Below are 26,891 nucleotides of genomic sequence, written 5' to 3'. Positions count from 1 at the left end.
CAAGTTGCAGAGATTAGGGTGTGGACATCTTTTTTTTTTTTTTTTTTTAGATTTTATTTATTTATTTATTTGAGAGAGAGAATGAGAGAGAGAGCGAGAGAGAGAGCACATGAGAGGGGGGAGGGTCAGAGAGAGAAGCAGACTCCCCGCCGAGCAGGGAGCCCGATGCGGGACTCGATCCCGGGACTCCAGGATCATGACCTGAGCCGAAGGCAGTCGCTTAACCAACTGAGCCACCCAGGCGCCCCAAGGGTGTGGACATCTTTGGGGGGCCATTCATTCTGCCTACCGTGGTCATGGCCTTCAGGATGAATTTGCTTGCCGGTCCCTCACTGACCTGCCCTAACTGGCCCTCTGTCTAACCTCATTCTGCTCCAGAACCTGCCCTCTCTGCTTCTTCCCATTCTGGTCCAGGCTGACTCCCCTGCCTTGGAAAACCTTTCCCCACCTCTTCCTCCTACTCATCTTTCAGCCTTGGCTGAAACTTCCTTTTCTCTGGAAGCTTGTGACAACCTCTTCTACTTCCTGCATGTTCCTCCAGACGTTATGAGGGGCTCTCGTTATCATCTTCCATCATTCCTGACCCTGCTTAATTTGGCTTTCATATTATTGCTTGTTTGATTATCTTCTCCTCCAAAATATAAGCACTTTGAGGGCAGAGGTGATGAGGGGAGCTCCACACCTGGCACATAAGAGGGAGTTTATGAACTCCTTGCAGATGAATTTATAAACATATTCATTTCATTATAAAATGCAAGTTACTTTACTCTCTAGGCCTCATCTTAAAAGTATTGGTTCATCACTCACCCAATAAATATTTGTTAAGTACTGGCTTGGTAAGTCCTGAGCTAAGGGAGTTAAAATTAAGAAAACATCGTTTGAGGGGTGCCTGGCTGGCTCAGCGGGTACAGCCTGTGACTCCTGATCTAGGGGTTGTGAGTTCAAGCCCCATGTTGGGCGTAGAGCCTACTAAAAAACTTAAAAAAATTTTTTTAATTAAAAAAAATAAAAAATAGAAAACTCATTTGAATGTTATAAGGATGCTAGAATTGTAGTGGTATGAGCACAAGGACTTGAATAACAATTCTCCTCCTCCAGGAAAATGGACTTGGAGGTCAGTGAAACAATAGACCTTAGTTCTGGAGATCATCAGCATCTGGTTCGGAAGGCAGCAGATAGTAACGTCCAGATCAAGTCCGGTCAGTCCTACACAACTTCACCTTCTGAGCCACAAAAAACTCGCGGGAATCCATATTCAAAGACGAAAGAGCGAGCGGATAGCTATGTGGTACAAATTTCCGATGAGACCACCCCAAATGACAGCAGTAATTTAGCCAATCCGTTCTCAGATTCATCGGTCCGCAGAGGTGAGCATAAAATTACCTTTTTGGAAGAGAAAAGCAAGTGTTCTCTCAAAATGCTTTCCCAGAGTGGATTGTTAGAAGCTCTAACTTTGCCTTTAGTTTTTCCCAGTTACGCTTTACCATGAAACATGATGTAAGGCTGCTGTAGTAGGTGGTCCCTTAGTTGTCCAGGGTATTCAGAAATTCATAATAAATATATTATGGTAAATAATGTGTGGTTCCCTGGGGAAATATGAATTACCCACCGACTGTAGAATGTTCTCACCTCCCTACAAGGGGATGCTATGATACTGGCTTTAGTTGTTGTTTTTTTTTTAAAGATTTATTTATTTATTTGGGGCACCTGGGTGGCTCAGTCATTAAGCGTCTGCCTTCGGCTCAGGTCATGATCCCAGAGTCCCGGGATCATGACCTGAGCTGAAGGCAGTTGCTTAACCAACTGAGCCACCCAGGTGCCCCATTATACTGGCTTTAGTTTTAAAGCATATTAATTCAATGCCCCCTAGATATTAATGCTGTATGGGAAATACATTCAGCTGTGAGCAATAGAAACCTAAAAATCTGTGGCTTCAATAAACGTCTGTTTTCTTTCATGAACTATGCAGTTCAAGGCAAATGCTACCGGTCCCGAGGGACCACTCTGTCATCCTTAGACCCTCTTAGGGCCTGGACAACTTAAAGGTGGACTGTGAGCTTTGAACCCCACTGCTGTCTCCTTGTGGCCCTCACTTCCCATCTTGTGGCTGGAAAGATGCCTTTTGGAGCCCTAGCCTTCCAGGTAGGGAAAGGCAAAGGCAAAGAAAGGCTAAACCTGGTCTGCTGCCTCGACAGCTCCAAGAGGTGCTATTCATGGACAGATGCCTGAGAGTAAGCCAAATCTGACTTCTTTTCAGAGGCTTTCCTAGAAACCACACCCAAGAATTTCCACTTGCTCGTCGTTGACCCTACCAGGATCCCATGGCCACCTCCATCTGTAGTTTTTTTGGTTGGGCCCATTGTCCTCTTTAACCAGATTGGGGTTGGGTGGTGAGGAAGCCAGGGAGGATGGATGGCACCACATGAGCCACTTCTGCCCCTGGTGCCAGTCATTCAGCACCGGGCATTGTGCGAGAGGAAGAGTTTTGCATTTAGTCCTTACAACAACCCTGTAAGTGAAAGCATTGTAGTGTCATTTAACACACGAGGAAATCAGGTTGAAGGCCTCCCCACCACTGTTAGAGTTAGTTATTTGTGTCTGTCTCTCCTGGAGGGCAGAGGCTGGGCCCTCTCCCACTTAAAAAAAATTAATATGGTATGCAAAAAGATGAAAGTCTTATGGAAACAAAGGAAAAGTATAGCAGGGTAATGGATGAAAAGCTATGGGACTGGGGGGCTATCATTATTTGAAGCAGCTTTATACAATTTACATATCATAAAACTCACCCCTTTTAAGTGTACAATTCAATGATTTTTAGTATATTTACAGAGTTGTGCAATCATCACCACAAAAAGAAACCCATACCCATTGGCGGTCACTCCCCATCCCATCCTCCCCCCTGGCCTCTGAAAACCACTAACTTACTTTCTGTCTCTATGAATTGGTGTATTCTGGATATTTCATATCAATGGAACCATATGATATGTGATCTTTTGCGATTGCCTTCTTTTACTTAGACTTAGCATTATGTTCAAGGTTCACCATGTTGTAGTATGTGTCCAAACTTCATTCCTCCTTTATGCTCATATAGTATTCCATTGCCTCGTTAGAACACATTTTGTTTATTTATTCTTCAGTTGACAGACATTTGGGCTGTTTCCACTTTTTGGTTATTAGGAATAATGCTGTGATCAATATTCATATTTGAGTTTTTGTGTAGACATACGTCTTCATTTCTTTTGGGCAGTAGATACCTAGGAATTGCTGGTTTATATGTTAAATATAAACATTCTGAGGAATGTTAAACATAGTGGCTGCACCATTTTCCATTCCAACTAGCAATGTATGAGGGGTTCTGTTTCTCCACGTCCTTGTCAACACTTGTTATTGTCTGTCTTTCTTATTATAGCCATTCTAGTGTATGTGAGGTGGTATCTCACTGTAGTTTTGATTTGTATTTCCCTAGTGACTAATGATGTTGAGCATCTTTTCACAAACTTATTGGGCATTTGAATATCTTCTTTGAAGAAATATCTATACAAATCCTTTGCCCACTTTTTTAAAAACAGCAACCATTTTATTATCTCTCATGAGTCCGTGGGTTGACTGGATTCAGTTGGGTGGTTCTTGTGCTGGTCTTGAATTGGGGTTCTAATGCAGTTGTAATCAGATGGCAGCTGAGGCTGAGTGGCCATTCCGACTCCTTGACATGGCTCGAAGTTGCTGTTGGTTGTTGGCTCTCTCTTTATGACTTGAGTTTCTCATCACTTGGGAGTTGGGTCCCAAGTACCAGGTAGACAAGCCCCATTATGCCAAGAAGTTTGTCAAGCCTTTCCTGGCTTCACGCATGCTGATGTCTCATTGGCCAACACAAGTCATGTGGCCAAGCCCAGTGTCAGTTGGGGGGGGGCACTACACAAGCTCTGTCCATTTTTTGTTTTTTTTAAGATTTTATTTATTTGAGAGAGAGAATGAGAGAGAGAGCGCACATGAGAGGGGTGAGGGTCAGATGGAGAAGCAGACTCCCTGCCAAGCAGGGAGCCCGATGCGGGACTCGATCCCGGGACTCCAGGATCATGACCTGAGCCGAAGGCAGCTGCTTAACCGACTGAGCCACCCAGGCGCCCCTCTAGATGACAATTTTTAAAAGATTTTATTTATTTATTTGTCACAGAGAGAGAGAGAGAGCGAGCACAAGCAGGGAAAGCGGCAGGCGGAGGCAGAGGCAGGTTCCCCGACTGAGCAAGGAACCTGATGCGGGGCTCGATCCCAGGACCTGGGATCATGACCTGAGTCGAAGGCAGTCGCTCAACCAACTGAGCCACCCAGGCGCCCAAGCTCTGTCCATTTTTAATTATTTATCTTCCTGTTATTGAATCGTGAGAGTTCTTTGTGTATTCTAGGTACAAGTCCCGTATCAGATACATGATTTGCAAATATTTTCTCCCAGTTTGGGGTTTTCTTTCACTTTCTGATGGTGTCATTTGAAGCACAAAGCTTTTACTTTTGATGAAATCCAATTTGTTCTTTTCTTTCTTTGCTTATGCTTTAGGTGTCATATCTAAAACATTTATTGCCTGATTCCTGCTCACAAAGATTTACATCTATGCTTTCTTCCAAGAGCTTTGTTTCTTTTTTTTTTAAAGACTTATTTATTTTAGAAAGAGAGAGAGCGCGAGGTGGGGAGGGAGGGAAGGGCAGAGGGAGAGGGGCAGCAGATTCCCTGCTGAGCGAGGAGCCCCGATGTGGGGCGTGATCTCAAGACCCTGAGATCATGACCTGAGCTGAGACCCAGAGTTGGATACTTTAAGATGAGCCACCCAGGCGCCCCAAGAGTTTCGTTTTTTATGTTTATGTTTATGATCCATTTTTTTAAAAATTTTATTTATTTATTTATTCATGAAAGTCAGAGAGAAAGGCAGAGGCAGAGGGAGAGAAGCAGGCTCCCCGCCTAGCAGGGAGCCCGATGCGGGACTCGATCCCAGGACCCTGGGATCATGACCTGAGCCGAAGGCAGACGCTTAACCATCTGAGCCACCCAGGCGCCCCTTTATGATCCATTTAAACTAATAATTAGTTTTTGTGTATGACATGAGGAAAGGATCCAAATTCATCCTTTGGTATATATATGTCCAGTTGTCCCAGCACCTTTTTTGGAAAAGACTATTCTTTCTCCCTTGAATTGTTCTAGCACATTTGTTAAAAATCAGTTGGCCATAAATGTAAGGGATTATTTCTGGACTGTCAATTCTATTCCAGCAATCTTACGTCTAGTCTAGTCTTATAAGGCTGGGCCACATCTAATATTTATTCCCTCACAGTCTCTGATATATAGATGTGCAATAAATGTTGACTACATGGATATTTTAACGTAGGCAGGCCCCACTGGGGCACATATGTTCTGGTATTTTGATTAAGATAGCTCAATCCCATTTCTTTGTTGACAACCCTGCCAGTCATCTCTAAGCAGAGTTTTTTTTTTTTTTTTTCTTTTAAAATGGAGACAAAGCTACCAAACAGCTCACTGTCATCATATTCAGCACCATATTCAGAGGGTTCTGGGAAGAGCTGTGCAGGAGGAAGGAAGCAAAAAGAGACACTGACATCCTCTGCACTCAGCTTTGGCATGCCGCTGGGACCTCCGTGCTCTTATGATTCCTCATGTTATCCAGTTTCTGCTCAAGTTGAAGGGAAGGGAATTGCTAAAGGGAGGCAGGCTGGCGAGAGAAGTGGTGGGAAGGCTCTGTGAACACCTGGCAGCCCGCGTCTGTCTCTGAGGGCTAGCGGCCCTCTCTACTTGCGCTCCATTTCTTCCGTGGGTGGACCCGGACCCCTAATGATGGCCTGCGACAGCCAGGGACTTTCAGGTCACTTTTAGTCCTAAGGAGGATGGGGTGCGCATAATAAGGAATTAAATTCCTGTTTGTCTTTTAGATTTTGGGCCTTCCACAGATAAACCCTCAGATCTCCAGGAAACCACTTGTAACAGTCCGAACGGGATACTTTCCACAAGGTCTGCAGAGCTGGATCTCTGTGGTTATTCCATCTGCTGAGCCTAAACTAGTGCTCCTTTTCCCCTCCTCAAAAAGAGGAAATATTCTTTCTGTTAAGTATCAAAAATAGATAATTACATTTCTATTTTTAGTTTTGAATATTGTGTCATGAAAATAATGTTTCTGTCTCTTCAGCTTTCATTATCAAAGTGTTCCTGATCCTGTCAGCTCAGCTGGTGGTCACTGGGGCAATTGTCAGCTTGTTTATTTTCTGGTAAGTCTTTGTTACTGATGTAAATTAAATATTAAGTTGTTCACATTAATTCTTATTGAATCGACTCGACTTAATTCTGATCATTAAACATTATCTGTTTTCTCTTAAACATCCATAGGATATGATATTTCTATAGCTTTGTGGTTTCTGAGGCAACTCTTAGACTGAGGTGTTGGTAGATTTCTATGGTTTTGCTTCAACTTCCTAAGCTGAGACCTTTTTGTCTTACTCTTATTTGGGGCACTATTTCATTTTCTATTTCCCCTGAGCTATTTCCACAGATAAAAGTGGATAAAAGGAAGAAGGAGATTATGGAGGCTTTGGAGACTTGGAACGCGGTTAAATGCAGAAATTATTTAGGGGCTATGATCCATCACTGCTTAAACTTAGCCTATGAAAATCTCTATTTACAAAACAAATTTATGAGAAGTTGATATTTTTTTTTTTGCTTTGTACACCTAGAGACCTCAGTATTTTTTAAAAATAAAAACGTCACCAGGACATGTACATTCATACAAATCTGACTTACATGACTGTCTTTTTATGAGTCTATTTTAAGAAGCAAGGTATAGTTCTAGGTTTCATTATTTCACTCCTCATTTGTCACTGTCAGTCATTTAGGATTTACCCCTTTCTCATGAAATTGTTTTATTTCTACTTAAGTATTACATTAAACAATTTATTGTTTAAAACTATATTAATTTTTTTTTAATCAGGACGGGTTTAAAATCTTGGGTGCTCATGAATGCCTGGTTCACCTATGCAATCTTGTAAGTATTCTTGGATTTCATAAAAAGTGATTTTTCGGGGCGCCTGGGTGGCTCAGTTGGTTAAGCGACTGCCTTCGGCTCAGGTCATGATCCTGGAGTCCCGGGATCGAGTCCCGCATCGGGCTCCCTGCTCAGTGGGGGGTCTGCTTCCCCCTCTGCCCTCTTCCCTCTCGTGCTCTCTGTCTCTCATTCTCTCTCTCTCAAATAAATAAATAAAATCTTTAAAAAAAAAGTGATTTTTCTACCAGCTATTGATTGAGGTTCTTTATTAAAAATTAAGTAAAGGTATAACATTCTGGAAATGACAAAATTATAGAGATGAGAAACAAGCAAATTAGTGGTTAGTAGGAGCTAGGGTATGTGTGTGTCTGTGTGTTCCCATAAAGGGATGGCATGAGGGAGATCTTTGTTGATGTTTTAATGATGGGATAGTTTCAAATCTTGATTGTGGTGCTGGTTACACATACCTACACAGACTTGTGTCATAGGTCTATGACATAGCATTACACACACATTGTATCAATGTCAAATTAATGGTGTTGGTATTATCCTATATAAATGTAAGATGTAACCACTGCGGGAAACGGAGTGAAGGTTACATGGGACCTCTCTGTCTTTTTGCAACTTCCTGTCAATCTATAATTATTTCAAAATAAAATTTAAAAAATTCTATGGATGGCAATGAGCAAAGTTAGTTTTAAAAGCTAAAAAGAAAAGAAGCAAAGGTAATCATCTGCATATATTTTTGTTTACTTTATACTTAGTATCAGATGATAACATATAATAACGTATCTCTATCTCTATCTATTTATCTACCTATATCATATGATATAATCACTGGAAGCAAATAACACGTGGCTTTAAATTGTCCTCAGGCCGGCATTTTTTGTTGTACTGATTGTACTTGCTTGCTGCGGGAAACTCCGCCGCCAGGTGCCTGCGAATTACATTCTCCTGGGATTATTTGTAAGTAGACTTTGTTAGCACTCCTTGTTGCTTGCCTCTGAAATCTATTCCTGTCACATTAGTAATTCCACTCCTTTTATTGTGGAAAATCTTCCTGTGGAATAATACAGATAAAGTATTCGTGAGATGTTCTCTTGGCTGGATTCTGGTTGTAACGAAGTCATAAACTTACTTATGAGACAGTATCCACACCCCTTTACTGAGAGAGAGGATCTGGGGACCCTTGGCAAACTTGCCTTGAGAGGCCACACGGGGGGAGCCCCCTCCGAGTCCGGGCTGCATTTTAGGAATAGCTAACTTGACTGTTTCTGGCCCTCTGCCAGGCACCACAAACCCATTTTGTTATGGAAAGTGGGTTTCACATTTGGTTCACAAACTCGTGGGTGAGAAGTGTAATTTTCCTTATTTTTGTAAGATTTATTTGTTTCAAGTCTCACCGGGAGCAGAAACCCATCTCAGCGCAGCTTCTCCCTATTTCCTCACCTTGCATCTCAGTTCAGGAGAGTTGGGGGTTGGGGGTGTCCAGGTCCTTGGCTCTCCTCCCCTCACTTACGCGTGGTCTAGTTCCCGGTTCACAGCGCCTCCCATGGGGCTTCTACTCACAAGGCCTTGCCACGTTGGTCCTTTCTCTGTGGATCAGTGCTGCTCTGGGCCACAGAAAACGTGTGGCTCTTTTTCTCGCTGCCAGTTCCTTTCCCTGCTGCTCACAAGGATTCCAGGATCTCAGCACCCTCCCATTGTGAAGATTTACTTACCAACTGATTAATTCTTCATCTGGTTCCACATCAGATTTAAGGGAGCTTATAAAAATACCCAGAATATAAGAAGATAAGATAAATTGGTGGGGGAATCTGATGAAAGGAATAAAATAAGGGTAGGAAAATAAAGCCAGTGGTTAGATTGTATACAAAATGCGTAGTCCTACGCACGCTGAACAGCCAAAGCAGTTTTGAGGAAGAGGAACAAAACTGGAGGTGTCACAAGCCCAGATTTCAAGATCTACTACAAAGCTAGAGTAATCAAAATAGTATGGTACTGGCACAAAAACAGACACATAGATCAATGGAACACAATAGAGAGCCCAGAAATAAACCCGCAACTATATGGTCAATCAATCTTCAATAAAGAAGGCAAGAATATACAATGGAAAAAGGACAGTCTCTTCAACAAATGGTGCTGAGAAAACTGGACAGCCACATGCAGAAGAATGAAACTGGACCACTTTCTTATACCATACACAAAAATAAACTCAAAATGGATTGAATACCTAAATGTGAGACCTGAAACTATAAAACTCCTAAAAGGAAACATAGGCAGTAAACTCTTGAACATCGGCCTTAGCAATACTTTTTGGATCATTCTCGTCAGGCAAGGGAAACAAAACCAAAAATAAACATTTGTGACTACATCAAATTAAAAATCTTTTGCACAGGGAAGGAACAAAACAGAAAGGTGACCTACTGAATGGGAGAAGATATTTGCAAATGACATATCTGATAAAGAGTTAATATCATATATATGTATATACTATCTATCTGTTCATACAAATGAACACCAAAAAAATCTAAGAAAAAATGCAGAGAACCTGAATAGACATTTTTCCAAAGAAGACATACAAGATGGCCAACAGATGATCTGCTCAACGTCACTAGTCATTATGGAAATGCAATGAGACACCACCTCACACAAGTCAGAAATGACTACTATCAGAGAGACAAGATATAACAAGTGTTGGCGAGGATGTGGAGAAAAGGGAAGCCTCTTGCACTGTTGATGGGAATATAAATTGGTGCAGTCGCTGTGGAAAATGGGATGGAGTTTCTCCAAAAATTAAAAAATAGAAATACCATACGATCCAGTAATTCTACTTCTGAGTATTTACTCAAAGAATGAAAACACTAATTGAAAAAGATATGTGCACCCCTATGTTTATTGCAGCATTATTTACAATAGCCAAGATATGGAAGCAACCTAAGCGTCCATTGATAGATGAATTGATAAAGAAGAGATGGTACATATATACAATGGAGTATTATTCAGCCATAAAAAGAATGAAATCTTGCCACTTGTGACAACATGGATGGACCTAGTGGGTAAGTGCCAAGTGAAATAAGTCGGACAGAGAAAGACAAACATCATATGATCTCACTTGTATGTGGAATCTACAAAACAAAACAAAACAAATGAACAAACAAAACAGAAACAGACTCATAAATACAGAGAACAGACCGGTGGTTGTGAGAGGTTGGGTGGGGGGGGGGGCGGGGGGAGAGGGAGTAGGAGACACAGGTGTTGGGAGTTTGAGAGGTACAAACTTTCAGTTATAAATAAGTCACAGGGAACATAGTCAGTCCTATCATGATAACTTTGTATGATGACAGATGATACCTCACTTACTGTGGTGAGCATTTTGTAATGTATATAATTGTCAAATCACTATGTTGTATACCTGAAACTAATACAATATTGTATGTCAACTATACTTCAATTAAAAATTTAAAAAATGCATCATCCTACACACTTGAGTGTGATAAGCCTGGATTTGGGTCTGTGCCTTCTGGTGGTCAAAGAGAGGAAGGACACATGCCAATGGCGAGATTCTCAGCATCCATATAGTGCAGTGTCCAGTGTGATTTCTATGTTGGGAAGAATAGCTTCATCCCGAGGCTGGAGAAGACTAGCTCTCTGATGCTTACATGTGGGCACTTCCTTGGTTGCCAGAGCATTGAAAGGCCTTTCTTACCTGGCGTGGATACCCTGCTCATTGCTGAGGAGAGCAGGTGGTTTCTCCCAGTTCCTGCAGAGACCACACTCAGGAAGGAGTGGGGGCTAAAAGCCAGACACAGAAAGATATTGGGAATTGTGGAGCAGAGGCAATAGGGTGGGGAAGTTTTTCCCAAAAACTCCCCAATTTTTTATTTTAAAAATTTCCAAGAAAAAAATTTAAATGATTACAGGAGATCAAAGTTATTGGTCTCAAAAGAAGCACTCATCTCTGAGGTTTTGTTGTGTATCCCAAAGCAGGTAACAGCTTAAGAAAATATTATAGAGGGACAAAGAATTAGTTATATCTTCTAGACTTTATGTCTTGACTAAGTATTAGGAAAAATATGGAGAAAACCATTTCAGAAAAGGAGTTGAGGGGAAAATGAAAACACACACACTGAGGACAGCTTTTGTCCCATAGCATTTAAGCCCCTGGAGCCCATGTTCTGTGGTCTTGAAGCCATTAGGCGGGTTTGACTTCTCATTCTCCTCTTGGGAAAACTGAAAGAGTGGTTTCCCGCTTTATTTATTTTTTTAAAGATTTTTATTTACTTATTTGGCAGAGAGAAAGACAGTGAGAGGGGTAACCCAAGCAGGGGGAGTGGGAGAGGGAGAAGCAGGCTTCCCCCTGAGCAGGGAGTCAGAATCCTGGGATCATGACCTGAGCCAAAGGCAGATGCTTAAGGACTGAGCCACCCAGGCGCCCCTGGTTTCCCGCTTTAAATCTTTCCCTCTCCCTCCAACCTCTGTCTTCCTCCCACCATCCTCTCTCTCTGTCTCCCTCTGTCTCTGTCTCTCTCTCTCTCACACACACACACTTAGGTGCTGCCAAAGATGGAGAAATATGCAGCAATCGAGCAAGTAGGAGAAGAAAATCTTAAGAGGAAGGTTGGAAGCAAGCACATTTTTCAAATATCACGTGTACATGGAACAAATAGAGCTTTTTAAACCTATACTGGAAATAAAGACAGCTCTGGGAAATTTAACAAAGTAGAGAATCAGGCAGCTACTCACTGGGTTTGGGACACGCGGAGACGCAATCCAGGACTCTGGGGACCGCGGTCGTTCTCCTCTCCCATCCTGGATAACGTTGGCCAGCTGGAGAAGCTCAAAGCCGCTCTAGCAGTCCTCGCCCCGCGGTTAGGCTGCGTCTTCATTTTTACTCCCGGGCACTAGCGGATTCTCTCCTGGCTCTTGCCGCGGACCAGAGAGTGAGCCAAGGCTCCGGACTTGCCTCTGGTGGAGGCGCCCTACCAGCTGGGGAATGTCGTCAGGCCCTTCAGCAACTGTTCACTGCTGTCGCACTCCACCTGTCTGCTGCTGGAGCCCGACTGTGCCCCTGGGGCCCTCCTTGTTGCCTTTGTTGGGCTCCTCCTCTGGCTTGAGCGCCTCTCTCGCGCACGGCGCCGCCCCGGCTGCGGTCAGCCGGTGGACACGCTCCCGCCTCGTGCAGCCCCGGTGCAGCCCGCTTCTGAGCCCGAGACTGGCACCTACAGGTGCAGCTCCACGCGCAGTGGAGAACTGCCCTCGAGCCCCGTCCCCGGGGCTGGAAGGGCCTCCATCCTCCCCCCTCTTCTGAGGTCTGAAGCTTTTAATTCTCACCCAAGCACTGTAGGAAGGGTCCGTACTGAGGCTGTTGGCGAAGCATCAGTGGAAATAGCATATCCTGCTTTGATAAATTAGGATTCTGTGTGGTTGGCGCCATGGGCTTAACGCCAATATGGTCTACAGATAAACCTTTTATTACGGTTTCGATATTCCTATTGAATGCATCTTTAATTCCCTAAGTACGCTGAAAGTTACTCCTGCGTTCTAAGAATTTTTACTAATAAAAGAATCTTGTCAGTCTTGGGGGGAATGTTAGGAAAATGTTTAGTTCCACTGTTTCCCGTAATTAATCTTCCCGGTAGTTTTGCACGCTAGCGTTATCCGTGCTCCCGCTCGCTCCCTCGACCCTGCCCAAAACACCCGCCCCTTAAACCATCTTCTCTGGCTTCTGCGCCTCGGGAATCGGGGTTCTGATTTACTGTGCATTTTGTTTTTAGACGGTTCTTCAAGGTCTGCTGCTCGGAGCCGTATCAGTGTAAGTCTTGGATACACATTTCCTTTTCCGTGCGTGCTTCTCCTTGTATGTATGTCAACAGTAATCACAGTCTCTGCTTTCAGTTTCTATAACGCTGAGGAAGTGTTATGGGCAACGGCTGCAACCGCAGTGGTGACGTTATCGCTCACTCTGTTTGCTCTTCAAACGAAAGTATGTATCGCCGGAACCGATTACCGTCCTAAGCGAGTGTGCGGATGTGTGTTCCTTTGCCCCTGCTGACCCGCTCTTACCCCTCCTCCCTCCTGCTCACTGCTGTCCTGCGGGCCTCACCTCCGTGGCCTCCCCGCCTTCTGGCGTCTGACTTTGCTAGTCACCACGTTAAAAAGGCAAAAAAAAAAAAAAAAAAAAAAAGAAAAAGTAAAATTAATTTTAATCATATATTTTATTTAACCGGATATATGCAAGGGATTACCATTTCCGTAATCGCTAGAACAAACATTTTACTATTTTACATCCTTTTTTGAACTAAAATTCAAATCCAGTGTGTTTTAAACTTACAGCCCACTTCACTTGAGCCACCCTTCAAATGCCCACCAGCCGCAAGTATTGAATGCACCGCTGCAGACAAACATTCTTTTAACAGCCATCAGAATCACCTGGAGGGCTTGCGAAAGCAGGTTCCTTGGGCTCCACCCTGGGGTGGCGGCTTCAGAAAGCCTGGGGCTGGGCCCAGTAATTTGCATTGCACCAGTGATGCTGATGGTGCGGAACCACCCTTGGAGACCTAATACTTCAGATTACCCTCTTGGTGTGCAAAGGGTAGGGAGTGAGGGGGGACATAGAGGAAGTAGGAAAACGCTCTGACAAAATATGGGAGATTTCAAGGGTCTTCTTTTGCTGCATAATCTTATTCAGGTCAGAAGATGATATTCCCCTTCCTTTAAAAGAATCCTCATCTTTTGGGGTCGCCTGGGTGGCTCAGTCAGTTAAGCGTCTGCCTTCAGCTCAGGTCATGGAGCCAGGGTCCTGGGATCGAGTCCTGCATCCAGCTACCGGCTCCGCGGGGAGCCTGCTTCTCCCTCTGCCTCTGCCTTTCGCCCTGCTTGTGCTCTTTCTCTCTGACAAATGAAAAAAAAAAAAGAATCCTCATCTTTCCCAGGCTGATTTGGTCCCTGATTTATTAAAAAGGCAAAACCAAAAAGCATATTAATAAATTTCAAAATTGCAAAAGAATCATTAGCAGTAATTTTTTAAAGCATAGTGTATTTTTATTTTTTTTTACTTATTTATTTTTTAAAGATTTATTTATTTATTTATTTGACAGAGACAGCGAGAGCAGGAACACAAGCAGGGGGAGTTGAAGAGGGAGAAGCAGGCTTCCCGCTGAGCAGGGAGCCCGATGCGGGACTCGATCCCAGGACTCCGGGATCACGACCCAAGCCGAAGGCAGCCGCTTAATGACTGAGCCACCCAGGTGCCCCAGCATAGTGTATTTTTATTAAAACATATGCATACAAACATGAAAAAGGTGCCCAGTTAACATTGGTCTATTTCATTCCTTTACTGTATTCTATGCACAACACTTTTAAAGATACGAATAATTATGATCATACTATACATATAAATTTACATCCTACTTATTCAGTGTACCTTTTTTATTAGGGGAAACTTCATATAAATACAAAATAGAATAGTATAATGAACCCTCATGTATCCTTGGCTCCTGTGATTTCCTCCATACTCCGACCCACTCCTCCCTCCTGAAGCAAGTTCCAGTCAACAGCACGCTTTTTAATGTAGCATTTTTCCGTGGTGGGGCAAATGGATTTCCATGGTTCTCAGAAATGTCCTGGGTAAATATTAGCAAATGGGTCAGTGTCTATCTATGGGTATAAAATGCGTCTCTAAACATCCTGAAATTCCTTGTGGATGATAACTGAGTTGTTTTTGTGTTGTGTTTCCTCAGTGGGATTTCACCATGCTCAATGGAATGCTGTTTGTTTTACTCTTCGTACTTATTATCTATGGAATTCTCTTACTCTTCATACGATCATATGTAAGTGGGATCTCATTTGGGAACCTCAGAGAATCGTTAGAAATGTAGGGTGACGTGGTTGTGTTGTGTAGGTTGTGTTGGCCTGAATCCTCTGAGAAGCAGACCTGAAATGCGTGAAGCACGTGAGGACTGAAATGGGAGAAATGTCTCCGGGAGGAAAGGGGCCGGGGAGCCGCTGGTGGCTGGAAGACCTGTCCGACCCCAGTAGCGAATCTGACGCCAAGTGAAGGAGGGGGAAGGTGGGTGGTGGGAGCCTTCTAGACAGGAAGTCAAGGCAGGTTCATCAAGGCCTTCAGGGCGCCCTTGAGCTAAAGTTGACTGCACTCCTGTGTCTCTCAGGAAGTCACTTCCCAGTGACTGAGAAGTGGCAGCCAGGCCCCTCCCTGGAGCTGGAGGTCCGTGAGGCCTGTCCTTGTGGCTGCCCAGTGTGCCAAGGACATGAAGTGTGGGGCATGAAGACTGAGCTCCTTCTCTAGACCACAGATGTCTTTCCCTCAGACGGTGTAGGGGGTGAATCTCCCCACGGGGCAGGTCAGACTCCGACTCCTATCCTTAAGTGCCGCTTGTTTGAAGTGATAGGAGTGGAGACGTGGGCTTTTTAAGACCTTCCCCGACAACAGCCTAGAGGAGGCTCCTTGTTTTCCAATTCCAGCTTTGCTTGCTTGCTTTCCTTTCTTTCTTCCTTTTATATCTTCACCGACTTCTTACTAGACACAAGCCTGTGGTTTTCACATAGGCATTACATTGAATTCTCACGACCTTCCTGAAAAGTACATAGGTCATCTACTATATAGGTAAGGAAACAGGCTCAGGGAAATTAAATAATTCCTCCAAGTTCACACGGGGAGTACGTGGTAGGGGTGGGATGAAAGCCCCATCTGTGTGACACCAGTGCCACGCCCTTTCCCGTGCTGCGCACCGTCTGCGGACTGAGGCTGCAGGGCTGTGGGGAAGTGGAGGCAGAGCGTCTGGGCCTGTGGCCTGGCTGGCATTGGCCCCTGTGTGGAGACAGGCGGCCGGGTCCACTGAGGACTGGCCTGCGGCCTGTGACCTTTGGACTAAAGCCCCAAGGCCAGCTTGGCCCAACTGCTGAATCAGAGTTTCTTTGATAACAAGTGGACTTGTTCAGTCATCTTCAGACACATAACCAGCAGTTCTGCCTGAATTGGTTTAGCTTTCCGAATGACCGTAGAGACTTACAGCTAGGGAGATAGCATCTATATTTTATTTAATTTATTTTAATTTATGTTTAGCATCTATCTTTTAGAGATAAAAACTCAAAGATATCACAAAGATGTCCTTTAAGAGGCCATACAGCTCTCCAATTATTATTACGGATGGTAGCCCAGATACTGGTAGTAATAACCCAAATATTTATTAGGTTGGTTCTGTAGGTCTTTACAATACCATCTAGGTGCAGTTAAGGAACTGTGTTTCCTACTAGATAGATGAACTCCAGTTCCCACTATAAACTTCCTTTCACAAATATCTACAATATATAATCTTACACACCGGTTTAAACGGAAGACTTTGACAGAACCTTGTTGTAAGTATACATGCTTGTTTCACTTGGGCAATTTTGAATTCTTCAGACTCCAGTCATCAGGTGTTTTCTTAGTGTTAGCTCAGTCCAGAAACACTGCCCCTCCCACACTGTGTCACTGACTCCTAATTTATGTCCTTCACCAAGAATCTTCCCTGGTTAGCAGAATGCTCTCTTTATCTAGGATGAGCTTTCTTGTCCTGAAAAGTGAATGACATGATTTTTCTCATATGTTATGCACCACCTCTTTATCCTCTCCCCCATGTAAAGCCAACCCCTTTGGCATTCAGATCAGTCCTATATTCTGATCAGGGCTGTTTTGGTTGCACTGAACAGACTAGCTTGAGGCAAAGACTCAGGGGATGTTCATGGAACTCCTAGGTAGGAAGAAGCGACAGGATTCACAGAAATGGAAATCCCCTCCCCTTCCTCTCTTGGGCTGAGCGGACTGGCCAACTCTATTTGGATAGTAATAGCTCCAGCACTAGCTGATGATACAACAGCCTCTGGGAATTTCTGACCGGCCTGGTGCATTTGTTTGATCCTACTCACCTATAAGGTTTCTGGTCAGTCAAGAGAGTCATTGCTGTTGGAGTGCATGTCTTCCATCTCTTGTCAATCAGCTCTAGCTAGGGCGCTGGAGGGTCACTATTTTCCCAGAGCGACCTGTTCCAAGAGCTGAGTGTAGGGGCAGGTGCTGGAGAAGGGCTATGTGATGGTGCAGAAGGTGAAACATATCCAGTATGTTCTACTTGCCCTACCATGCATGAGATGTTTAACACTTACTTGATAAAACTGATTTGGCGGGGCGCCTGGGTGGCTCAGTCATTGAGCATCTGCCTTTGGCTCAGGTCATGATCCCAGGGTCCTGGGATCGAGCCCCACATCGGGCTCCCTGCTCTGCGGGAAGCCTGCTTCTCCCTCTCCCACTCCCCCTGCTTGTGTCCCCTCTCTTGCTGTCTCTCTCTGTCAAATAAATGAATAAAATCTTTTTAAAAAAATGATTTGGTAAGGGTGGTTTTCATTTGTTGGCTGAATGGAATGGAGTGGATGCTGTGGACCACGATGTTCAAAAAGATGAATTTCCCCACAGATTTGACTTTCTGTAATATTGGGTCCTTATCTGACAGCAGTGACCCAGGTGAGCCCTTTCATAATTCTGAATCTTGTTCTTAACATACAATTGTTTCTTCTCTTTGCAGTGGTTGCATCTGTTGTACGCTGGCCTTGGAACTATAATCTTCTCACTTGTAAGTCCATTTCTCCCTCACTTTGACAAAGTGCATATGGTATCTGCATCAACAGTGCCCCTAAGCCTGTGCTGGCCCCAGAGTCTAGCAGAGTCAGGAATCTACTCGAAAACCCTCCGGGAGACTTCTCCCTCCTACGCCTCCCCCTCCTCCTTTCCCTCCTATCCTTCTTCTTTTTCTTTATGAAGACAATTTTTAGAGCACTTTTAAGTTCACAGCACAATGGAGAGGAAGGTAGGTACAGACGTTTCCCATATCCCCCCGTGCCCCCCCACATGCATGGCCTCCCCCATGATCAACATCCCCCACCAGAGTGATACATTTGTTCCACGACGAACCTACATGGACACATCACAATCACCTAGAGTTTACATCAGACTTCACTCCTGGTGTGGCACACTCTCTGGGTTTAGATAAATATATACTGACATGTTCCATCATTATGACATCACGCAGAGTCTTTTTTTTTAAAAGATTTTATTTATTTATTTGAGAGAGAATGAGATAGAGAGAGAGAGAGCATGAGAGGGGGGAGGGTCAGAGGGAGAAGCAGACTCCCTGCTGAGCAAGGAGACCGATGCGGGACTCGATCCCGGGACTCCAGGATCATGACCTGAGCCGAAGGCAGTCGCTTAACCAACTGAGCCACCCAGGCGCCCCACGCAGTCTTTTTTACTGCTCTAAAAATCCTTTGAGTTCCACCTTTTGATCCCCACCCCCCTACCTCCAACCCCTGGCAACCACTGATCTTTTTCCTGTTTCCAAATTTTGCCTTTTCTGGAATGTCATATAGCGGAAGTCATCTAGTCTGTAGCCTTTTCAGAACGGCTTCTTTCACTTAGTGATGTGCCCTTAAAGTCCCTGTGTCTCTTCGTGGCCTGATAGTTCATTTCTTCTTAGTGCTGAATAACATTCCATTTTCTACGGTGCTGCGGTTTATGGCTCCGTCCACCTACTGAAGGGCATCTTATTTGCTCCCATGTTTTGGCAATTTTGAATAAAGCTGCTATAAACATCCGTGTGCAGGTTTTTGTAAGTTTTCAACTCCTTTGGGTAGACACCAAGGAACATGATTGCTGGATCGGATGGTAAAAGTATGTTTCGTAATGTCTTCTAAAGTAATTTCACCGTTTTGCATTCCCGCCGGCAATGACTGAGAATTTGTTGCTCTCCATCCTCACCAGCATTTGATGTTGTAAGTGTTCCAGAATCTGGCCATTCTAATAGTGGTATCTGATTGTTGTTTTAATTTGCATTTCCCTTATGACATATGATGCAGGGTATCTACTAGTGGTGTTTATTTGCCACCTGTATATCTTCTGTGGTGAGGGGTCTCTTAAGTTCTTTGGCCCATTTTAAAATTGGATTGTTTGCTTATTGTTGAGTTTTAAGAGGGTTGTTTTGTTTTGTTTGTATATTTTGGATAACAGTCCTGTATTAGATGTGTCTTTTATAAATATTTTCTCCCCTCTGTGTCTTGTTCTCTCATTCTCATGACCTTGTCTTTCACAGAGCAGGAGTTTTACATTTTAATGACCTCCAGCTGATGCATTATTTCTTTCATGGGTTGTACCTTTGGGGTCATATTTAAAAAGTCATCACCATACCCAAGTCATCTAGGTTGTCTATGTCATCTTCTAGGAGTTTTATAGTTTTGTGTTCTACATTTAAGCCAGAGATCCATTTTGAGTTAATTTTTGTGAAGGTGTAAGGTCTTTGTCTAGATTTGGGTTTTTTGCACATGGATGTCCAGTTGTTCGAACACCACTGAAGAGAATGTCTGCTCCATTGTCTCGCCCTTGCTCCTTTGTCAAAGATCAGTTGATTATATTTATGTGCATCTAGTTCTGAGCTCTCCAGTCTGTTCCATGGATCTATTTGTCTCTTCTCTCACCAGTATCACCCTGTCTTACTTACTGTAGCTTCATAATAAGTCTTGAAGTCAGGTAGCATCAGTCCTCCAACTTTGTTCTTCTCCTTCAGTATTGTGATGGCCATTCACACACATTTATTTAAAAAAAAATGTAGTCATACTATATAGAATGTTCTGTCTTGCTGGTCCGATGGTAGTGGGCTCTCAGAACTTGTTAACACTAAAGTTGGCATACAACCCCCACCCCCCCCCACAGCTAAATTTGACTGGCCCTAAAAAAAAAAAAAAAGACTGTTCTGTCTTTGCTTTGTCACTTAAAAATAATGGTCTCCACATTTTAGCAGACATGGATTGAGTTCACTCTTTTTTAAAGGCTGCATGATATTCCATTTTATGCTTTTATCATGTCACATATTTTAGGTTTTCTCTTTATTTATTTTTGGCATTTCCAAACATACCCAGAAGTAGAGAGAATGGAGTAATAAACTCCACACATTATCACCCAGCTTAAAAATATCCACATTTTGCGGGGCGCCTGGGTGGCTCAGTTGGTTAAGCGACTGCCTTCGGCTCAGGTCATGATCTTGGGAGTCCCGGGATCGAGTCCCGCATCGGGCTCCCTGCTTGTCAGGGAGTCTGCTTCTCCCTCTGACCCTCCCCCCTCTCGTGTGCTTTCTCTCTCTCTCATTCTTTCTCTCAAATAAATAAATAAAATCTTTAAAAAAAATATATCCACATTTTGCTTCATTGTGTTCCTTTTTGTTAGAATTATGTCCTATTTTCAAATGTCAGAAAAATTTAGACCAGGAGGCTAATGTTACATTTGCATATTTTAGTTTTCTTACTCCTTCCGCTGATATGAAGAGAACTGACTTGTGCTCATTTTCCTTTACTCTTTTGCTCTCATCCTTTGCATACTAATGCATTCCTTTATATCTCTTGTGTCCTGTTTTCAGGCATAGTTTGTTTCCATGCAAAAGTACATTGTTGTTTCTCTTTCTGGAGGCAGAACAAATACTCTTGTAGACTCAGACAGGTTTACCCAACACTAAACAAATAATGGGAGAGGGAAATCGAAATTTTTTTCAGGGAGGTGGGGAGGAGATGGTTAACCATGAGAGCTGTAGGGGTGAGGCAGGGTGTTACTCCCAAATGCTCCTGGGGGTCTGAATCCCAGCTCATCTTACTCTCTCACTTCTGTCTGCTTTCAAAAACATTTCACCTGGGAAGTGCACTCCTAACCACCAAGACGTGTCTGTGAAATGATTAGAAGTTATTACCCTCATATAAGAAGAAATAAGATAAAGTCAGGAGTTCTCGGAGGAGAGGAAGAGAGAAAGCGCTTCTCCATAGAAGTCAGGACGCCAGGGTGATAAACGAAGGCTGGAAGCTCAGCTGCTGGGCAGCCCGTTTTCTAGGGTGACCAACTGTCCTGGTTCGCCCAGCACTGAGGCGTTTTCCAAGGACACACTGGAATGATTGGTCACCCTAGCTTATCCCCCACCCCCCGAAGTTGCTGGAATCAGTCAGAGGGAGAGGGGAGCAGTGAGGAGAAGGGACTCAGTGTCAAGGTGAGGCACCTGCTTTGGCATCCTGCCCAGCCTTGGGTTGGACTTCCTTCTCTGCCATTCGCCACAGTGTGATTTTCTCTTCTTGGAGGCTCAGTTAATCTCCCCTGCCTCCACCAGGTGGGTCACATTTTACACGAGATGATGTCTGTAATGAGCTGGCATGAAGCCACCCAGGAGTGCCCACTTCCTTTCCTCCTGGTCTTCTCTCCCTTCCTCCTTATCTCTCCCAGTCTGAGTGGCAACTGGGGCCCACGGAGAGCTGATACCAGAATCACTTGGGATGGGTCTTACTGAAATGGATATTGTTGTAAACGAGTTATTTTAAAGCATCCTTAACACCCCAAGAATTCTCTGTCGTGCCAGCATTGATCTGTCCGGTGGGGTTCTGTGGCTCTGCCCCACAGCACTAGACTCCGTCTAGAGTCTGGATACAAAGAAGTGAGGGGCTGCTTGTTTTCTTTTCCTCCTCTAATGAACTCCTGCTGCCCGGGGCCGCTCACCTGGCAGCAAGCACAAGGGCAAGAGGGCTCCCTGACTTTTTCCTTGATGTTTTAGGAACTCCTAATTTTACCTACTGTAGCTGAGCTAAAACGTTTATTTTGGGAAATATTTCACCATATACAAACCCCATCTTCCCCTCCTTCTGTTTTGGAAATACCAACAGCATCATAAAACCATCCCAATGTCAAGGTTTGAAAAACGCTATCATCCAAAGCTCCAGGAATTCAGAATTATTGCTGTGTGTGAATCTAAATGTCAGGGACCATCTTTATTTTCGTTCTTTGTTCAGCAAGAACGTGTGGGGAAATCACAAATACAGGAAATTTTGTAGTTCATCTCTGTGTCCAATCGTTCTACCTGGTCCACTTCATTGGCTAAAGGCCCAAAGGTTTCCGCATTTGGAAAGCAAAAGGAGGCTTATGGACTTGGTGCCACTGTCATCAGGAGGATGGAGCACTTGCTGTAATAGATAGAAGATGCACTTGGGGACAGAGTGAATGGTCGAGGCTGTAAAAAGAACATATATATAGCCACAAATTGAGTTTCTGCAATATATTTACGGATGCTAAAATATTTTTTCCAGGTAATTTAGGATACCTACTTGATAGAAATGTACAATTTAGGTAGCTAATTCTTCTTTCTTTTCTTTAAGTACTTGGTGATGGATGTACAGCTCATGGTGGGAGGGCGCCACCATCACTCTGATCTGCACCCTGAAGAGTACATTTTTGCTGCCCTGAACATCTACTTGGATATCATCAACCTCTTCCTTTTTATTTTGCAACTGATTGGACTGGGACGGTAGTCATGGGGCCAAGACTGGTTCGTGTTGAAAAGAGGGAAGGAGGGATGCCTGTGACATGTTGCCAGGCTCAGACATGCGGAGGTTACCCCACTTCATTAGCCTTTTAGTACAAAAAAATATTTAAAAATAGTTATTTTTTTTTGTCAAATGAAACCAAGCATTCAGTAGATGGTAGCTGTAGCTATGATATTTTTAGTTCCACTGTCCCATTGCAAAACTTTCTGGGGGACACTTCTGATTTTCGTAAATTCAGAAGATGAGTATCATAATTACATACTAACAAACATTTGCAAGAGGTCCATAACACTGTTGAAGTGTTCCAGGCAGTCTTTAAAGCTGTAAACAACATCTCTGTACATCAATAAATTTGATTACAGAAACCTATATTTACCCATTCTCTTTTCTTGGACATTCTGTGGACATTCTTGAATATTTTTGCATCTGACTTTTTTTTTTTAAGAGTAAGATAAACTAAAGAATTCCGCCTTTTCCCTGTATTCCAGGGTCAGACTGGGGAGAAAAATAGCATCTCCCTAGTAGGGGGTAGAGAGAATGAACAGACTTAATGTGCGTAAAGGGCTCAGGATAGAGGGTTAGCTATATTGTCACCGTCTCACCTATATTTCTGGGCTTAACTCAGCGACCGCCTCCCCTGACTGTCTGGAACAACTAAGAAAATGATCTTAATTGTGATAAAATACTCATAACAAAATTTACCATCTTAACTATTTTTAAGTGTACAGCTCAGTAGTGTTAAGTACATTCACAGTATTGTGCAACCAATCTCCAAAATGTTTTCATCTTGCAAAACTGAAACTCCATACCCACTGATCAATAAGAAGTCTCATAACATTTTCCATGACTTATTTATTTATACACATCTTATATAACTGGTTTGATTATGGTCCTGAAGGTCATAGATTAGACAGATCTTTATATCCCTCCTGGAGTCTCATACCTTGTTGGTGTGAGATGCCTGATGAGAAGATTTTCACTGAGATATAAAAGTTCACACTTTCAAATCCATCCAAAGGAACCTATGGCTATATCCTTGCCTCACCTGTTTCTAATTCCAAGTGTTGGTCCAGCCAGTCTCTGGTGCTTGCCCCAGCAGGAAGCATATAAGTCACGTCTGCAGGATGAGCAGGCACGAGGCAGGCCCACTTGTGGTGTACTTCAGGTGGTTCAGGGAGGGAGCTGGAGAGAAGAGATTTATGTAGAGGGATGGTATATGCCAGATGACAGAGGACCTCAACTTTCAGGCTCAGGATTTCAGACCATCTTGTAGGCGTAAGATTTCGATTGCAGTATCATGGTGAAGGCACTGCTGTAGGAGAGTTAGTCTGGTCATTGTGGGTGGGTTAGGGTAGAGAAGGGAGGTGTTAGAGAGGAAGGCTGTATCAGAGCTAATGCAATCACATACACTGAAGGCACTATAAGAACAGACCTGGGATGATAAATGGGGTAGAATGAGTCAATCACCTGTGATCGTGATAATGGACAAAAAAGGCTGATGGAAGTTGATCTCTGATTGGATGACTCTTCAGGGTAGGGGAGAAATAAGGATGTCCCATATTTACTGCGGGTAATTGTCACTTACTAAAATAAAGCCATCTTGAGAAAGAGGGAAATGGCTTGGGGAGTTGTGATGTGATAAAAGGTTTAGATATTTTGAATATGTGGAAACAGGAAACATGAATCCGGCAGTTTCAAGAGCTGAAGCTTGGGGCTAGAGGTAACTGGGGGCCATCACAGGCGAGAAGTGAGGCAGGGAGAATGCATGAAATAGTCAGGAATGACATATACAGGGGAGTCCAAAGACCAAATTCCAGAAATACCAGTAATTAGTAGATGGAAGGAAGAAAAAGAATATGGGTCATGAAAACAACAGTGAGAGGGTAACATTACGGAGGCTGGCAGAGCCTTTCAGGAAGGCACTGGTGAGGTGTGGCTATAATTCACTTAGGGCTGTGATGTCTCAGACCCTTAAGAACACACAATACTGTTTCATTAAATCTAGACCCAAAAGTCAAGCAACTCACAATAAAAGCAAGAGCAAGCCCAGTGGATTTGACAGTGACTGGATCACTGATTTGGAGGGACAGAGAGGACCGAGTCCAGACTTCATGGAGGCAGGAACGGTTATCGTGGAAGGGGAGGCCAGACCCCAAGAGAGAAGTCTGGTTGCTTCACCTCTGGAAGGAGAGAAACGGCAGAGGCAGGCAAAGGTGGTACATTTTTTACTTTTTGGTTTTTCACTCTCCAGGACAGGGGACATTTGGGGCATGTTTGAAGGCAGAAGGAAATGAAGGTACGAGAAATGGAGAAAAATCCTAGTGAGTAGGGACGGGAAGAGGGGTGGCCCCTGACAGGCCCAGGGCCCTTTTTTCTAAAACTGGAGAGGGGCGCCTGGGTGGCTCAGTGGTTAAGCGTCTGCCTTCGGCTCAGGTCGTAATCCCGGGGTCCTGGGATCGAGCCCCGCATCGAGCCCCGCATCGAGCCCCGCATCGAGCCCTGCATCGGGCTCCCTGCTCGGCAGGAAGCCTGCTTCTCCCTTTCCCACTCCACCTGCTTGTGTTCCCTCTCTTGCTGTGTATCTCTCTGCCAAATAAATAAATAAAATCTTTAAAAAATAAATAAATAAAACTGGAGAGAGGGATTGGAACATTTATCTGTGGCAGCCTCTTTTGAAATGGAGGGGAGATGTGAAGCAGAGGAAGTAGGGTCTGCAGAGGCTGTGCTGTGGGGATCAGGACTCAGAGAACAGCAGAGGAGGTTTGATCTGGCTGCCAAGGGTTGTGCATGCGGGAGTCAGCATGAGAGAACTGGGAAAACTTCATTTATCGAAAGCATTAGAGAAAAGAAGGCTATGAATAAGGCAAATGAGCTTTTCCAAATAGACACAATCAAGAGCAAAGAATTCTAGTTTGGGAAACTTTCAAATGACAGTGGATTATAATTCTGTGATGGCTGCAGATCATGATAGCATAATTCTTTCATCATCAATCGGAAATGGATCAGTTAGCCAGCAGTTTAGATTTAGGCGAGCGTTGTCTCTACAGTTTTTTTTTTTCTTTTAGGATTTTATTTATTCATTTGACAGAGACACAGCGAGAGAGGGAACACAGCAGGGGGAGCGGGAGAGGGAGAAGCAGGCTTCCCACGGAGCAGGGAGCCCGATGCGGGGCTCGATCCCAGGACCCTGGGACCATGACCTGAGCCGAAAGCAGAGGCTTAACGACTGAGCCACCCAGGCGCCCCCGTGTAGTCTGTTTTTGATGCTACGGCATTGCAAATTAGACAAATAGAATAAAATAAAATAGAATCAAATTGAAAAATCAAGGCTGTGGGAATAAAAAGCTTACTGTGGAAGGAAGTTTGATTCCTTCCATCGAGGAGGTTAGTCTTGGTTCTCCAGAGGTCCAAAGTTAATCATAAATTAGACTAACATGTAATTGAGGTGAACCTGACTGGGCAAAATAATTTGCAAATACCACCTGTTTTCTGCTGGGGCCAGACATTTGTCTTGCAGCTTTTCTAGGATTCCTTGCCATTCTAACCATTGCTTTAGAAAGTTTCTGCCATTTCCTTGTCTCCTAAAGGAAAAGCAGGTGCCAGTAGGGACAAATTTTGAGTGAGCTGAACCTTCAACGTGCAATTCTGAAATTCTTAGTGGGGGTGTATGTCTCTCAAATTGCTGCAAGCCAAGCCCCAGACACCTAGAAGACCCTTGCCCATCCTCCCCTTTTTCCTAAATTGTAGCCAATTGGAGAGATGTGGAACTGAGGAGAGCCTGGAGGTAACAGTGGACTTTAATTTCAGTTAGAATCTCCAGAGGTTTGCTGAGCCAAATTCCTCTGCCTTCTTTCCAGTGATTCTGACTCAAAAAGCTACCACTTGTACAAACGGAGGTAGGTTCCTGACATGAGATTAACCTGTTACTGCCACAGAAGTGAAGAGATGCCCGGGCGCCTGGGTGGCTCAGTTGGTTAAGCGACTGCCTTCGGCTCAGGTCATGATCCTGGAGTCCCGGGATCGAGTCCCGCGTCGGGCTCCCTGCTCGGCAGGGAGTCTGCTTCTCCCTCTGACCCCCCTCCCTCTCATGCTCTCTGGCTCTCATTCTCTCTGTCTCAAATAAATAAATAAACTCTTAAAAAAAAAAAAAAAAGAAGTGAAGAGATGCCCAATGTGGGGAGAGCTTCACTGGAGAAAGAAAACAGACTGAGCCTAGATCAGAAACTATACAGTAAGCCAACAACAAACACAGAAAAACTTTGAACTGGATCTTGAGCAAAATGAAGATTAAAGATTAAAGATTCTGTAAAGGAATCTTACGGAGATGGGGTTGGGGGGAAAGCAAGCCTGCTTTGGAGAAGGGTCTTACAGGGAAAATATTATCAAGGTATTAAATGCCCTGGCACCTTCTCCTAATACAAACATTATACATATGGACAGTTCATTTATACCAGAGTTCAGGAA

General features: G+C 43.9%; 1 protein-coding gene across 1 annotated transcript; it reads left to right on the top strand.

The window, feature by feature from the left end:
• The first annotated feature begins 1,102 nt into the window (after positions 1 to 1,102).
• On the top strand, positions 1,103 to 22,412 carry LOC110580102 (protein lifeguard 2). The gene is made up of 9 exons (XM_021689771.1): positions 1,103 to 1,367; positions 6,189 to 6,267; positions 6,984 to 7,037; positions 7,913 to 8,003; positions 12,815 to 12,852; positions 12,936 to 13,023; positions 14,780 to 14,869; positions 17,615 to 17,662; positions 22,260 to 22,412. The coding sequence occupies exons 1-9, from the start codon at positions 1,103 to 1,105 to the stop codon at positions 22,410 to 22,412; spliced, it is 906 nt and encodes a 301-aa protein (XP_021545446.1).
• Positions 22,413 to 26,891: the final 4,479 nt, after the last annotated feature.

This window comes from Neomonachus schauinslandi, chromosome 12 (assembly GCF_002201575.2).
Source record: "Neomonachus schauinslandi chromosome 12, ASM220157v2, whole genome shotgun sequence".
NCBI classification, from domain to species: Eukaryota; Metazoa; Chordata; class Mammalia; order Carnivora; family Phocidae; genus Neomonachus; species Neomonachus schauinslandi.
This window is presented reverse-complemented; position numbering and strand designations above follow the sequence as displayed.

Bases quoted from the DNA above. Each gene is read 5' to 3' on its own strand.
- LOC110580102 (XM_021689771.1), top strand. From the start codon at position 1,103: ATGGACTTGGAGGTCAGTGAAACAATAGACCTTAGTTCTGGAGATCAT. The intron at 14,870-17,614 runs GTAAGTGGGATC...TTCTCTTTGCAG, and splicing joins TACTCTTCATACGATCATAT to TGGTTGCATCTGTTGTACGC. The intron at 17,663-22,259 runs GTAAGTCCATTT...CTTTTCTTTAAG, and splicing joins GAACTATAATCTTCTCACTT to TACTTGGTGATGGATGTACA.